General features: G+C 47.6%; 1 protein-coding gene across 1 annotated transcript in view; it reads right to left on the bottom strand.

Moving 5' to 3' along the window:
* The window catches only part of NLK (nemo like kinase), a 36,370-nt gene extending 21,131 nt beyond the window's left edge, over nucleotides 1–15,239 (bottom strand). The window contains exons 1-3 of the mRNA XM_088177208.1: nucleotides 15,151–15,239; nucleotides 14,311–14,765; nucleotides 13,745–14,212 (exon numbers count right to left, since the gene is read on the bottom strand). Of these exons, the coding sequence (XP_088033334.1) occupies nucleotides 13,745–14,199 (455 nt within the window). The 5' untranslated portion in view covers nucleotides 14,200–14,212; nucleotides 14,311–14,765; nucleotides 15,151–15,239. The remainder of the gene's footprint in view (nucleotides 1–13,744; nucleotides 14,213–14,310; nucleotides 14,766–15,150) is intronic.
* Between the last annotated feature and the right edge of the window lie 1,380 nt (nucleotides 15,240–16,619).

Raw genomic sequence — 16,619 nt, forward strand, 5'->3', positions numbered from 1 at the left:
GCTCATTGACACCAGAGACCAGCTGACAAGAAACCATGGGCAGGGTGATGTGGATTGACAAAAGTTGGGTGAAGGTGGTCACAGACAAAAGCAAAAGCTGCTTGTACTTTTAGACTTCTGGGACCTATAAAAATATACTCCACCTGCTAAATATTTTCTTAATATTTTGGCAAGTAAAGTAGGTTTTGCATGCAGGAATCTGCATGTGAACAACAATTTGTGTTTGTTGGAAAGGCACTGAACAGAAAATAAGTGACTTAAGAAGATTACACAAAAAGACAATTTAATTAACTGCCTACCAATGTGCATTCTCAGCATTTCATTATGTTTTCTCAACATTCTCCATGGAATACTGTAAAGTAATCAAAAAATACCCAAAGGCACTTCAAAAAACCTGTAAGTGACTCCAAATAGCCAAGCCTTTCTAACACATCTCCTCAGTGTCTTTTTAGTGGTATGGGATCTGTTCAGGGAAAGAACTGACTGAATGCAAGCTGATCTACAGATTTCATGTAGAACTTCCACATGCCTGAAGAAAACACCCGGATTTCTGTTCCACTGACAGGGATTTTATGGGAAAGGGTTAAGCGACTTCAAAGGTGTGCTTCATTCCCTCCTGCTAAATGCAGGCCTCTCCAGAGCTCCTTTTCCAACCATCCATGTCCTAAAAAAGCCTTTTAACGTTGGTTCTAATCACACCCTCCAGCATGTGTGCCATTATCACTTATTCTTTACAAATCAGAGCTAAAAGCAAAACTGATTACTGCAAGAAATCTGTCTCCTTGAACAAAAAGTGATTCAGAGTATCTTACTTAAAAGAAAGGAGTGAAAATTAAAGGGATACTGTTATGGTTAATATCTTTAAAAATGTTTAATTTGTCTTCCTTCATGGAAGCTTAAAATTGAAACTGCTTTCCAAACGAAATTTATTTCCCCATTTACACAAAATTTTCTAACTATACTTCAGACCTTTTTATACACTTTTCAACTGCTTCTATGAACCACAGCTACAATAAATTACTACACTACACATGACATTTATTCGGATACATTTTTAATTCCATTTTAAATTTTTTTTCCAGCCAATGGCATAGCTCTGTAAGGTCTGTGATGTTCACAAATAAATAACATGCCTAATAAACACATAAAGCTCCATGTATTTTTGCAGCTCTTTCTCCTTTATTTTTCAAGCTTTTACCACTATTACATGCACATTCCTGCCCCAATTCACTGACCTCTATTTCCATTCCCACCAGCCAACCAAGAAAAGCCCAGATGAGAAACCTTCTTCTCCACGTCCAGCAAGCCTGCAGGCCTTGGCACAGTTCCTGGAGTATTTCTGCACCTCCAGAGCAAAGTAGGTTAATCAGGTCTGTGGTCACATCCCTGACTGACACCTCTCTTCCTGAGCACCCACCCCAGAAACTCCAGCAGCAGCTTCCCTGCCCCTGCCACCCACCACAGCTCCCTGGACAAGGACAGAACAAAAAAAAAAACAGAAATTAACTCCTCTGTGCCTCCTCACTGGGCTGAAATCAATCACACAGCAACCCCAGCTCAGCACCTCATCCCATCCATACCTCAACACTTCAGGGGAAATCTCTCCTATTTCAGCCTTCCCTTTTTTCACCACAAGCATGCCTGCCTGTTTCCTGACACAGCAGAAAATTAGAAGAGGATTCAAACCAAAGTGTACAACAAACATGTGGAACTCAGTAATTCAAAGTAATGACAGCAGGGTTCCCTGCTCCCACCAAGGGACATATTTGTATGTGCTGGTTAAGGATGAAGCCTCAGGACTTTGCTGAATTTGTATACAAACACACAAGTAAATATGTATATCTCTATGAGGCTGAGGGTACCTTTTAATTATATGAATTACTGCTATTTATATTCATCTCCCCAAATTCTGTAGTGATGACAAATCCATGAACATTCATCAAGGTTTTTAGCTGGAAGAGGCAAATCTTATTTACTGACCTTTCAAGTTTCAACTTACTCCGCCCACTCCTTATTCAAAGGAATTCTGTATTTCACAATAACACAGGACACAGAACTGAAACCCAGAATGCTTCTTAGTTGACACTTTGTCTTCCATTCTCTTCACCAGAAGTTATTTTAGATAACAATATTTTGTCTTGCACAGCCATGGATACTAGAATCACCAATCTTTGTAATATTATTCAAAACACACACTGAGCCTTATAGCATTTTATAAATGCTGTAATTCCCAAGCCCAACGCTCCACAACAGCCAAAGCAAACACAGAGCAGAGAGGTCCCAATTGCTCTGCTGCTGAACAAACCAAAGCAGGAGCTGAGAGCCAGGGCAGCACATCTGTCAGAGCTGTGTCAGCACTGCCTCCCTCCAGAAAGCAGCTCAGGAGCATCCCTCAGCTTCTCTTCAGTGCTGCTACAGGGCCCAGCCACACCCGGACAGCTGTGTCCTCGCAGCTGTAACAAGGCATTTCACATCAGCTTCCTCTGTACACCTTACCCACGGAAATTATTGCAAACTGCTGCAATTTGTTTTCCCTATGTAAACATTTCTATGTGCTCAACCCTGCCCGGTCACTCCTTCTCTGAATTACTGTAGGAACAGAAGGGACATGTCAAAACACAAGTGTGAAATAAATAAATTCATAACCTCTACAGTCCAAAAGGCTAAAAGATGTCTCAGATGGGATATTTTTGGAACATGAAAGAAGTGCTTTGTATTTTAGTACATGTTAATGAAGATTTAAGAAACACCAACAGCCTTGCAAAAAAAGAAGGAAGAGAAAAATAAAGTAAAAATGAGTCTTCTATTTATTACCAAGGTGCTTAAAGACACATCAGTCTCCCATTAGCACGGCCCAGTGGAGTGAATGATCCTCTGTCACATACCATCGAGTCTCACGGTGCTGTAAAAATTCCACCTATTTCCTTGACAGTCTCAATTACACTGGAGCCATAACCACTCCTTTTCAATAGATTCAAAAGGCAATTTCAGGCACACTGAAGTGCAGAGGTGAGCAGCACCTCTGAGTGAACAGCCTGCTGAGAGTGGGACTGCTCAGAATTCCACTGTGTCTGCAGCAGCAGAACATGTACCCGATGAATTTCTGTGAGAGGGCCTTTGGTTACTATTCCAATGTCTGAAATACTGTAAAATTTGCAAAATCCAAATTTTCAGCTAAGCCAAGCAACCGTGTTCATATGTTGGTGCCAGGTGACCTGTAGCAGGTGCTGGAGGCAGCACAGCTCCAGTGATCCTCAGCCTTTTCCTCCTTCTGAAACTCACCCACAAAATGCCATCTTACAGAACTGTTTTAAATATTACAAGATCTTCGTGCAAAGTGTGTCTCTCCCTCTTCCCACCAGAAGAAAAGCAGCCTGAACTGTTATAAACCAAATTAACTGATGTGCTACAATGCAGGTTTGTTCTCACAGCTCCATCCACAGAAACCCCAAGGTCTGACCTGCACTTCTCCCTTTTGACCTCCTCGTTTCACAGCTGTATTTAGCTTCAAGTGATCTCCATGAACTGACAGGAAAATCCTAAGATATGTTTCTCTATTCTGAGTCTGTCAAAAACCTTGTGATAACAGATGGAATCACTACCATGGGTGCAATTCCAGGGGAATGAAATTAATGACACTAAAATACTTCAAACCCAAAGTTTAAACAATAGTTCAGGATGAAATAAAATTATTACAGAAGAATTCCCTTTACTGGGTCATATGGTAAGTGACAAAATCTCCTTGGGAACAACTGTGGGAGTGATGATATATACATTTAATATTCAAATTACCAAACACCTGTCAGTTCTCAATGTTTTAGATGAGGTTTCACATGAGTAAACAGTAGCTTAAAAATGATAAGGTGACATGCCCAAGACAGAGATCAGAAAAAAAGCCACAAGTAGGTCAAAGCCGGCCCTGATTCTGTCAACATTCACCTACTTTTCCTCAACTGCTTCAGAAACAATAAGCAATCCAAACCTAAGGAACACAAATGCTTTGTTTCCTCAGCAGGGGCAGAAGAGAAGCTGCAGCTCAGCTTACAGGCTTGGGTGAGGATGTGAATGCCCTGCCAGCAAAAGCAGGGTGCAAGTCCTTAATCCTGACTTTTCAAGTGCAATCAATGAGCAAATATGCTCAGAAAAGCACTTTGATACCTTGAGGTATCTATAATAATTGAAAAAACAAATCAAATGCACTTTCCACTTCATAATTAAAATCTGCTTTTAGTTAAGCTCCTAGGTAGAACTCTTACTGTCTTCAATTAAATCAAGTGATCCATGGTAAAACAGATTTTTTAAAATAATTCTTGCCTCTCAGTGAGGCTGTAGGACATTGTCTGTTAGAAGAGTGGTGCACAAAGACTGGCAGAATGCAGGATCTGGGCTGGCCTTGCTTTAGTCACTGACACAGGATTCCCCAGCACACACAGACACTCCCCTCTCCACACAGTCCACATCTACAGGGAGAAGATAAAACTCTTCCTCTGCTAAATCATAAAAGGCAACTTTCAGTGGCTTTTAGATTTAAACCTGAAGAGGATTCTAGTAGGTGTTAATTTCCCATCCTTTTGTTGCAGTTCTCATGTGAATATTCACTGGTGAAGCAGCACTGGACAGAGCACTAATGGTGCAGGCCACTGTCCCTTTAAATTAACAGCAATTATTATGTGGGAGCTTCTGCCCCCAACTATGTGAATTTAGACATAAGAATAAAGTAAATGCTAGTCATTACTCATTGCCATTTCACTTTAAAAGCTGGGTATTATTTTTATACAAGCCTTGGTTGGTTCTGTGTTTGGTAGTTGGGGTTTTTTTATTCATTTCCATATGCTGAACTACAGGAAAACAAAAAGCACTAAACCCCACTGGTCTTTACCTGTACATCATGTTAACAACAGTGACTCTGAGAACAATGACTTAGAGTGACACGTGCCCTTGACAAAACCATTGGCAGATCTTCATTTCTGGGCCCATTCCTGTCTCCCTGGTACATCCTGTGATTGAGATAGGAGTCGGGACTTGAAAAATGTGAATTAATCAGGAGACTCCCCACTTTTGTTCTAAAACAGAAATAGTATCTCAGTTCCCCCTGTGTTGTTTTGACTGCCTTTACAGTGTTTTTTTTGAGATGAGCCCAGAGCTGGTGTGAGCTGCCCCCCTGGTGCTGGGACACCCCTGCACACAGCCCACGTGTGACCTTGGGCACTGCTGCTCGTGTGAGCATCCACAGCCCTTCCTCCAGCCAGAACAAAAACAAAAACTCGAATTCTGCTTCATCATCAAACCCACGAGCTACAAATCAACATCAAGGAGCTCTGGTCTCCAGGACTTCAAACACACTGGGGAGAACACAGGGGAGTCAGAGAGCACCGAGAGGCTCAGGAAATTCTTCTCTTCATTTTACCAAAAATGCTAGCCTAGGAATTGATAAAATTAACAAAGATGGATGGCAAGCAACCTGGAAATAATAATGCCTTCTGTTCCTTGTCCCAAAAAGAAATCCCCCAACGAGCCAAGCAGAACTTACAGAAACATCCAAAGAGAAGTTCTACTGCAAGATGAGAATAGCCTTTAAACAATGCTTTTGTCCTGTCACTATGCAAGCTTTGGGGGGAAAAAGCTCTAATTGAGGGCTTTCCAATACTCTCACATGGGCTGCCAAGGGCCTTTAAAAACCAAGGCAGGAGGAAGCCAAGCAGCCCCCAGTTAAAAGGCAGAGACACTTGTGCTCAGAAGCCAGTGACCTGCAGCTCTACAGGAGTGCCCCACATCAATCAAGGGCTCCAAAATGAACCGGGAGAGAACTTCTGTATTTCCTGTAGCAGACCTTAACCCATTAGGAACCAAAAGAGCTGCACAGAAAGGTTTCCAGAGCAAGCCAGGCCCCTGGCCCAGAGCACGAGCCAGGCTCCCCTCCCTCACCCAGCACAGAGCCAGAACACCCCACTGCTCCTTGTGAAAGCTGCTACTGCCTTCATGGAGTCAGTTTTGCTACTCACAGACAAATAATCCTCAATAGTTCCATGAGTTTGTATTAAATAAACTACCTGCAATAGCCAACTCCACACACACTGCCAAGGGAGAAGGCAGTCAGTCACTCTTCAGAAAAAACACAATAAACTAGCTCAAACCTGAGTAACTCTTTGGCCACCAGCTCAATACCATCCCCAACTCCACTGGTCCCAGTAAGCAAAGGCTCTACCCTGACACCACTTAGGTTGCAAAATGAAGAAAACCCTGAGCACCTCCTGGTGGTACCCAGATAATGGAGACAAACTGCTCTGAACCAGGAACACACTGAGGGTTAGCACCATTCCAAAAGGATACAGAAACTGAAATAACAGTTCCTCTGGTGAGCAATTTTTTTTTTTGCAACTATTAAAATGTATTTTCACATAAAAGAGAATGGGAGAAAGAAAATCCTCCTCTAAAGTCCAAGGATTACTACAGCTCCCAGTATATTTCACTTTTCCACAAAATTTCCTGTAAGAGTTCTTGAACAGAATGCTCTGAAAAACCTTTTCTTTTTTTGAATTACACCAAAGTACCATCATACCATGTTCTAAGAAAATTAAAGAAATAAGCGAATATGTACTTTACAAAATGATTCTGCTGTAACCATTCTGGTGTTATATCCAACACCATAAAGAGCATAAAAATTCCACTCACACACAAATGCTTCCAAGCCTCTGTAGAAAAACACCACATCAGGAAATTAAAGAATGATACTACCAGGACACACTGATTCTGCCACAGCCCTCAAGATTAAAGCTCAAATTCTTACTAAGCACTTTTAAAGACTGTACATGGCCATGTTCCAGAGCTGTAGCCATGGAAGTTGTTTCATATCAAGGCTGGTCTAAGTCTGCCTTTATTTATCCATCACGATTGCATAAGAAAAGATGCTGCAGCTTTAAATACTGAAATGGAGATTTTCCTGGTAGGTTTGGTGTATTGTTCTGGTGCTTTTTGAGCAGCATTTGGGTACCTGGCAGTTCTCCCCTGCAGCTTTCTGCCCTCCTGGTCCCTCTCAGGGCTGTACCCACAGGCACTCACCAGCCTGAACAGCACCACGTGCACTCACTTCACACACCTGAGTTCACCTGAACACCACTGGCATTTTTCCACAATTACTGAAACCCCCCTCAGGCAATTCACAGCAAAATTAGGGAACTGTGAACCGAGAAAACTGAGCTGCCAATTCCATTGATCGAGGGTCTCAGCAGACTTACAATACAAAACCCAAGCTTACAAGTATCAGCACCTCGGTGATTTTAAGGCGTTGGTGACCATGGGCAGGTTGGGGATTTCCCCACATGAGACTCAGTTCTGTGAGCACATGCTGGAATCCCAGGTATTCGTCCATGCAGCCCTTCCATGTGCCCACAGCACACACCAAGGAAGGCCATGTGTTACAGGGACATGACTTTGCTCTTTTCCAGCTTCCTCCTACAATGCACTATGGCTGGAGCTCCAGTGATTTCCACAGGGAAACGTTATTTATTTTCTACAATTTACCCCTCGTCTCCAAACACTACTGTTTTCATTGAAGCATGCTGTTGGTAAGCTGCACTTCATAACAAGTACCACAGACAATGGCAGAAAATAAGAAAAACGGGCAGAAGTGATGAAAAAGAACACAGCAGGGGAAATAAAAAATTAAAGAAAATATATGACCTATGTTATTTCAAAAAAAAAAAATACTGCTACAATATTAGCTTTCATAACCCCTCTTAGATAGGTAATGGCTACAGTTTTTACCACCTGTAGCTACCACCCCTTCACTGCCCATCCCATCCACCTTTTCCCTGTCACTGCAGATTATGAACAAATACTATCATCAATAAATAAAGCTTTGACCCCAGAAGCCTCTATCCTTTTCATACATGTTTGTACTGCCTGCCATCTGCCACTTTGATTTAAGCATCTCCCACCTTACTCAGGGGTCTACTTTTACAAAACAGGTGCAGGAGTTACTCTGACTACCAATAAACCACAACTTACAGTATCTGCTGCGAGATTTTCTAGCACTTAAAGCTCTTTGTGGATTTTTAACATGCCTTTTAAAAAAACATCACCAATTATATTAATGAACACAAATTCCTTTTAAGCAAACTCTGCACACCTTTGAGCCAGCTTTTCTCACAAGAACAGCTGCACGTTACCTACTCCAGACCAGAAGGCAGAACTTTCCAGAGGATTAAAGATACATGAGACCCAGATACAACCATTACAAGTCATCAAAAAACACTTCAAACATATCCCAAAGGCTTCCTCCACTTTACCTGCCCAAAGCTATTCTTTTTATCCCATTGTTCCCCAAGAAATGAAGCAGCCCAGGCACATCCAGCAGCCTCTCCCCAGACCCTTTCATGGCCTTTATCTCCTGCTCTGGGGGATCCCACACTTCGGGCTGCACCCTCACACCTTCACCCCCCCAAAACACCAATGGCTCTGCTTTGGATTAGGGAATTCCACAACTTAAACATCCTCTAAAAAACAGATGAAAGAGTCAGGGGGAGAGAGTAAAAGAACATCTGAAATATGTCTTCTGGAAAATCAATATTAGACTGCAGATCCAGTCACAAGCAGTAACATTTGCAGAATTCAGAGGAAAAAAGAAAAAACACTGAATGCTACCAGGATCTAACTGGATTATCAGCATCCAGTCCTGTGTGGATACAAACAACATCAAGGTCTGCAGGTGCTGCAAAGCAACTTGCATTTCAAGTGACCTGTGAAACGCTGACCTTGGCATAATTTACAGTGAACTAATTTATCCCAAATGGTCCTCGCAAAACTTTGAGGGGAAAAAAAAAAAGTTATTCACATTCTTTCTTTCTTGCATCATGTTACAAGACAATAATGAACAATCTCATATATTACTTGGATAGAATTTCACCTAATCCCAACGTCTAATTTGAATGCAATGAGTTATTATATCCATTTCATTTAATTCACTCCATTTGGGAAACAGTCATTTAAATGTTAACAGAATTTTTCTTTTCAGGAAATTTAAAAAAAAGCCCCAACCACTCAAACACGCAAAGCTTTGCAAAATTTCCCACATAGAAAAACCTGAATAGGGTCCTTGTTCTACTACATTTCTTCACAAACAGGGTCAGAATCCAATTTAGATAAAGCAACCCTATAAAAGATACTGGCATAGGGATGCAGGATGATCACCTGCAGCTCCTTCCATTGTGATGGTGAATGTGAAACCCCAACCCCACTCTAGTCGTGCCCATCACCAGTGCTGCCTCCTTTGCCTTAGGCATCCTCCTGGTTCCCTCCAATAACTGCATACGAATGACTCGGCCTCTTTCTGATGGAATCACTGTCTCTCTGCATCAGGAGCCCCAGACAAGAGCAAAACTCACTCAAGTAGAACACCAAGAGTGGAAAACTGTCCTGGTTTAAGCCTGGCCCCACGGAGCTGGGGGAGGCAGACACCCCAGTGCCAACACCCCTTATCCTCCTGCCTGGCCCCTGCTCTGTGCCCTGGGCACGGTGCCACGGGGGCTGGGACACCCCTGGGACCCTCCTGTCCCCCTGCACTAACAAAACACAAAATGTCACAGTTTAATGCAAGCCACTGTCCACCTGACTGCTAATTAACAGAGAGTAATTCCCGATGGTCAAGGACTGTCCTCTGCTAGCAGGTGAGGTTTGAGGGGCTGGAAAAGGATGAGACAGATACCTTTAACTTCAGAAAAACAACTCTCCCACCGGAAGTCCTCATGAATTTCATAAAAGAAATGTCTGCAGTTCAGCTTTTGATGAACTTTCCTTGCTTACCAGCCTAGGCATCATTAATAGTATTAACTATGTGAAACATCTTTGTGGTTTTCAGCAACAGCAGATAGCAGGAGGGGAACTTCTACCACCTTTCAGACTCCTCTGAACCCATAACACTTTTTTTTCCTTAATATACATTCTAGCTATTTTGTCCCAAACACATAATCCCCACTGCATCCTTGCTCAGCAGGACACATTCCTTTAAAGGAACCGGAGATTATCAGTTTATCCTGGAAACGTCTTTCCTGCTGCTGTGCTTAGCATCAGTGCTGGGATAAAACCCTCTTAAAATAGTTCCAGGGTCCAGGCAACAATCCATTGTATGCAATACCCTCTTGGGTTTTATGGAGCAATGACTTCGGTGTTTTCAGGCCTTTGCAGGCCAGAAATGAACAGTAGATTAAGGCTAAATTATTTCTCCCCTTAAAGTTATGGCAGCCTGAACATGATGTCCTGTCTCAACACCAACAGCCAAACTGTTTGGAACATTGCACTGTCATGTGACCTCCTGAATAAAAAGGATTAGAAGCAAGTACGTTAACCCCCACACACAATTTCAAATGGGGTAAATCAGCAATTTAAAAAAATATTAATTCAAATACTTTCTTCTATTGTCACTTGTAACAGCTTTCCCACAGAGATGCATTTTAACATGGATTTGACGTTATTTAGAGAGATTGCTTGGTTCCACAGTCTTTGATGAACAACAATAACTTTCCAAAATTAAGAGACACAAGTAAGACAAGCAGAATGCCCCCACACCTCGCATTCCCATCCCACTGGAGTGGATATATCCCAGCCAACAGGACACCTGCACAATATTTCAGCAGCAGTGTTACCACCTTGAAGCAGCACCAGGAGTCAGTACTGCCCATATCCCTCTGCACCAGTCCAGGAATCCTGCATGGAAACAGCAGCAGCACCTCTTGCAGAGGGACTGAGGCTTCACCCCTCAATTCAAACCTATCAGCCTTAGCAGGTTCAATCAATACATTTTTTTATTATCATTATTATAATTTTTTTTAGGAACCCCACCAGATGGCAGCAGCATGTCTCCCCAGCAAAACTGGGAGCACTTCTCCAAAGGACAGCTCCTTATTCTTGGAACAGACACAAGACTTCCAAAACTCAGCCCTACTCAGTCTGAACCACAGGACACAGACAGAGCTTGTTGCTGACATTAAAATCTGGATTTTTTTAGCACTTTAGGAACATGAGAGCAGGGAACACTCCAAGAGCAAATCGCTCTGGTTTTGGCAAATGAGGAACATGACTAGGTTTGTGGCAATTCACCAAACCAGAGCGTGGGGAAACAAACCTGCAGGACCTGGGGCAAGGCCCTGCACACCTGCCCTGCTTCAGCACCACCCTCCCCATGCCAGGTGAGCAGGCAGAGCAGATGCTGTGTGCACACACCAGCAGCAGCACCCTCCTGCAGGGGTTAATATTCAAAGTGCTGAAGCACGAGCCTTTGGCCCTTCACGAGTGAGGAACTCCAGCAGCACATTAGCTACCCCAAACACCATGGAGCACCAGACAAATGAACTAATGACAAATGCTAATTCAACTGCCAAGAGAGAATCTCTCTCGCTGAGGTAACAGGAAGTGCAACACCACACACTGATCACTGTCTGATGCCCTGAACCGAGCTGCAGGTCAGCTCTACCGCCCAAACATCAGAGTAGAAAATTAAAGACTTCTGCAAATACTCCAGCTGTCTATGGAATAATATCCATTTCCCTCAGAAGCCCTGATAGAAACTTTTCAGTTACCTATTAGCACAAATCATGCTCAGACAAGATACTGAGAAACAAGAGAATCCTCTTTCCAAAGTCGCTCAGGCTTTGTGCATCCTGTGTCATGCCTGAACCCAAGTGCACATTGCTCGTGTCCAAGTCACCTCAAACTATAAATACTCAACTCAGTGTTTACTTATCTCACATAGCTGAAATTCAGTTACATGGGCATTCTTCCACATTTTGTATGAAACTAAAATTCAGTTTAATTATTGCTTACAGACTCCTAAAGAGCCTGCACTTACGACAGAAGTTAATACGAAATGCCCAAAGCCGAGCAGTGACCACCGAATTGAAACACACGTGAGCAAAGAGGAACTCAGTCCCACCAATGGCATCCTCAGCCAGGGCAGCCCCAGCTCTGCCGGCGGGATCCCAGCTCCCAGCTTCTGCTTTTAGCCGACAGCCTCCCCCTTTGTTTTCTCTTTCCCAAGCTGCTGTTACCTCCAAGCAAAGCTGCAGCTCTGCAGGCACAGCCCCCCAGGGGCGGCCGCAGGTGCACAGCTCGGGATGGGCGGATGCTTTTGGCACTGCCTTTGCTACCTGATGGCAGTCAGACCGTGCCCTCCACACTGCCTTCCTCCCCTCAGCACTCTTCATGATATTCTATTTAAATATGCAAGCGTGACCTTTCATTCTACTGAATACTGTGGAAGCAGATCTCTCTCTGCACCTTGTTTTTTGGCGAACAGAAGGGGGAAAATAAAGAGCTGGGAAATGCACAGGCAAACAAAACACCAGTAAAAAGGGCTGATCTTACATAACAACATACATTTAAGCAAAGACCGTAACAAATTAAGTTATAAAAGCTCCATACTTTACAAAATATACAAACTGATGGAAATACCTTTAGACAATTTTAACAGCAGATTCCTTGTCAGTTTTCATTCTTTTACACCCACTTTTTAATGCTGTACCACAGCCAGAGCACAGCAGTGCTGACTGCACAACAGCTCCCCTCTGACTGGGAGAACTCGGTGTTTAAATGAACTCCCCAGTCTGAGGGAAGGCACACGAGAGCAACCACAACACTGACCTGCACCTCGCTGCTGCAGCTCCCTCGGCCTCCTCACAAAGCACCATTCTACCAGCACTGGGCTGCTAACCGTGGCCAGCTTGGAGGGCCGGGCTGCAGGCAGAAGGGTTTTCTCTCCTGAGGCCTGGCCTGCTGTGCCCTCTGCCTCTGCCACAGACCGTGACCCAGCCACTCCTGTCAGTGAAGCTGCAGCTCGGCCAGTGCCTAAAGCAAAGCTGCTGGGGCAGCCCCGAGGCTCGGCCGGGCACGCTGCACAGGGCTGGGACACCACACACGGCTGCACGCTGCAAACTTTGCATCTGTGCTGCAGGAAGTGTGCTGCAACACGCCTGCTCTCCAGAACACCCCCTATGCTTCCCAGGCACAGCTCAGAATAGGGCGCACTGAGGAGAAACATTTACATACAAATATATATATATATATACTGCTGCCAGTTCTGTGCCAGTGCTCCTGAAGGGCACTAATTACATACATAGCTCTAAGGTAGTCACAAAATGCATTAGAAGAGATTCCACTCTGCTGACAGACTCCTCTGAAACGCGGCTGGGGGATAAAAGGGCCGGAGGCAGAGCTAAGGCAGAGCTAGAGCGAGGCAGGAAATCCCATTTCCATTTTTGAGAGGGGAGCAAAGTTCAGCTGTGCTGTTTTAGGTAGCACACAGCACTACTGCGGGTCAAACCGCAGTGAGACAAAGATCTTGACAGGTGACTGCACAAGGAAGACATTTTCATACGCTTTTCATTTCTGACTCTTAAGCCAGGTCAAAATGAATATTCTAACGCTCATTTGTTAACCTGAAATTTTAGGAAGCACGGCTTAGCTGCACGGATGCACACTCTAATTAAAGGTACAGAAAGGGCATAAACAAGCTGCATTGTCTCAGAAGAGAACGGCAGGGTGGGCTGTTAGTCAGAAGTGGCTCCTCACCACTGGGAACCTCGTTCTGCCAACGCAAACAAGCGAAGCAACTTTCTAAGAACGGAGAAGAATCGGCAAAAACACTCGTAGTAGCAGCTCTCTTGTATTCTGATTCAAATGACAAAAACAAGGATGAGTTATGACCAGGTAAAGAATGACAAGGACGTATCGGTTCACTTTTGTCTCTACTCACCAGACAACACCAAAGGCTCCGTATCCGATGGGTCTGTCCGGCTCAATGTCCAGTTGCTGCTGTGGATGTTGTGAGTGCTGATGATGGTGCGCTTTGACTGCAGCAGCTGCTGCAGCCTGTACCTGAGCTGGGGCTGCTGCAGCCGGTCCGGGGGCCTGGCCCGGGGCCGGGGATGGGAAGTACGGCTGCTGCTGCCCTGGGTTCAACATCGCGGCGGCGGCGGCCGCGGCTGCGGCGGCCGCGGCGGCCGAGGAGGCATGCTGCTGCACGGGGTGCACCGCGGCTGAGCCGGCGTGCAGGTGGTGCTGAGCATGGTGGTGGTGATGGAGGTGAGGAGGAGGGAGGTGAGGAAGGTGGTGGTGATGGTGGTGGTGGTGACCTGCTGCTGCCGCAGACGTACCGCCATTGTAAGCCGCCATCATTTTTGCGTTGGCCGTTGTGCCACAAAGAGACATTCAAAAAAATGCCCTTTGATTGGATAACAACTGGGTCAAGCTGTCATTTGGCCATAAAAATTAAATCTGCTACACTTTAAAAGAAGTTGGGTTTCATCATACACGGCCCACCTTTAAAAACATGGAGCTCCACTGGCCTTATCTCCTCGCGAAGCCAAACAACTCGGGGAGTCTCTTCATGTGTGCGGGCGCCAACCCCTTCCCCAGCATCCAGCCGGGCTTGGCTACTCCAACTCCATCCTTGGGCAGCTGGGGTAGGGCTGGGGTGGGTTTTTTCCTTCACTTTTGGTTATTTTTGTTGTTTTTCTTGTTATAAAAATTAAACACCGTGATCAATCCCCCTTCCCTCCGGAGGGAGGGCTCGGAGCCTCTGCCCTGAACACCCGGCGAGGGCTGGCCGGCCTAGCCCTGCCATTCCCACACCCTCTCCATGTGTCCCCCGAACCTCCCTGAGCCCGGGCACCTCCTACATCGCTCCCTCCTTCCAGACACCTGCTCCCTCCTTCCAGGCACCTGCTCCCTCACAGCAGCAACAACTCGGGAGTTTGCAACTTTTCCTTGAAGGCCTGAAACACACACAAGGACCCAGAGAAAGTGAGGGGGGGGCGCAGGGCGAGGAGAGGGGGGCGAAGGGGGCTAAAAGAAGATCAAAACAGAAAGAGGAAGGGAAGGGCCGGGGCAGGACACGGATCGCGGTGGGGGGCGAAGGACGGGGGAAAGTGGCGAATGAATGACGGGGCGGCGCGGGGCCGGGGAGGGGGCGCAGGGCAGGACGCAGCGGCCCCTGACAGCGCGACCCGCGGCGGGGCGGGGCCGGCCGGGCCGGGGGGGTCGGGCCGGGGGTGGAGGGCAAGGGGCCCGCGGTGCGGGCGGCGGGAGGGTCTGGGGGCGGCCCCGGGTCCCCGCCCCGCCCGGCCCCAGCCCCGGCCCCGGCCCCGGCCCCGCTCTCACCTGGTCCCGCCGCCCCGCGCCGCGCCGCGGGCACGCGCTTCCCCCCCCCTGCGGGGCGCGCGCCCGACGCCGCCCGCAGCCAATCGCGCCCGGCCCGCTGGGCTGCGCGAGAGCCGCCCCCGACCAATCACCGCGCGGCGCCCGGCGCGCCCCGCCCACCGCGCGCGGCCGTGCGGAGCCCCCCCCACGGCGCGGCCCCGCCCCCGTGACCCCGCCGGCCAATCACCGCGCGCCGCCGCGCCCGGAGCCGCCGAGACCCCGCGAGATTCCCTCACCTCACACAACCCTCACCCCGGGCGGCCCCGCCTCCCTCACCTTCCTGCCACTCACAGCGCGCCGCCGGCCAATGGACTCTGCTCCTGAGCCAAGTCCCTCCCCCGGGACCCGCTTTTCGCCCAATCGCAGCGGCCCATCCAATCCAATTAGCCAATGAAGAGAAACGAAAGCCCGAAAAGAGGTTACTGGGCCAATGGCACCGGCAGGCGGGGCGGCGGCCTGACCGACAGCTCTCCTCACCAGTGGTCGGGGCCGGTGGGCGGTGAAGGAGCCGCCGAATCTCAAATCACGGAGCGCGGCGCCGCGTGACGGATGAGGAAGCGGCCGGTGCGCCCGCCCTCAGGCGGCAAGCGGCCAATGGGCGGGGGAGAATCTGCTGACGGGCGGCGAACGGGTCCAATAGCGGCCCGGGGCGGGGTGAGGTGAGGACGCGGCGCGCGCGGGGTCACTGTGGGCGCTGAGGGGGCGGCGGTAAGCGGAGTGCGAGCCGCGCTGAGGGCGAGCCGCGCTGAGGGGCCGCGCCAGGTCTCGGTGCCCCCGGTCCGTGTTCATGTCCTTGTGGCCTCTCACGGTGCCCGCCAGCAGCTCCCTCCGTGCCCGCTCTGCTCCCGCCCGGGTCACGGTGCCCTCGGGTCTCGCTGGCTGTGGGCCGACCCCGCTCCGTCCCGCCAGGGCTGGTCTCGCAGCACGGGGAGCCGGCGGGAGCTGCCCGCGAAGGGCCTGGGGGTCTGAGGGGTTTTGAGGCCCGGAGAGCGGCGAAGTGCGGGGCCCGTGGTCTGTGGCAGCAGGTGGTGGCACCATGTCAGCTCCCCTTGGCAGGAAAGGCGAATAAACCGCTAGTGAGAGGGTGTAGATGCTCCCAGCAGCACGGCCGTGGCCCATTGCCCGAGGCAGGCTCTGCGAGGCTCCCTTCTGCGTGCTCAGGACACGCTCAGGGGGCTCAGTGCGAGGTACGTGTAAACCAGGACCGAAATATTTTTGGTTATTGTTTTAGTTCCCTCACGCTGTGAATCTGCATGTTTGGGAACTGCAGTCTCTTTGGATAAGGCGTCAGTGTTCCCTAAAACACAGAGATGGTTAAAAACTTGACATTAACATTTTCTCATGTGAATATTAATCATATCTGATTAATAGTTTAACTTCAGAAAAACTCTCCCAGGTTACTGGAGCCTTTCCCATGGTGGTGGAGTTAA

Source organism: Sturnus vulgaris, chromosome 21 (genome assembly GCF_052056855.1).
Source record: "Sturnus vulgaris isolate bStuVul1 chromosome 21, bStuVul1.hap1, whole genome shotgun sequence".
Lineage (NCBI taxonomy): Eukaryota > Metazoa > Chordata > Aves > Passeriformes > Sturnidae > Sturnus > Sturnus vulgaris.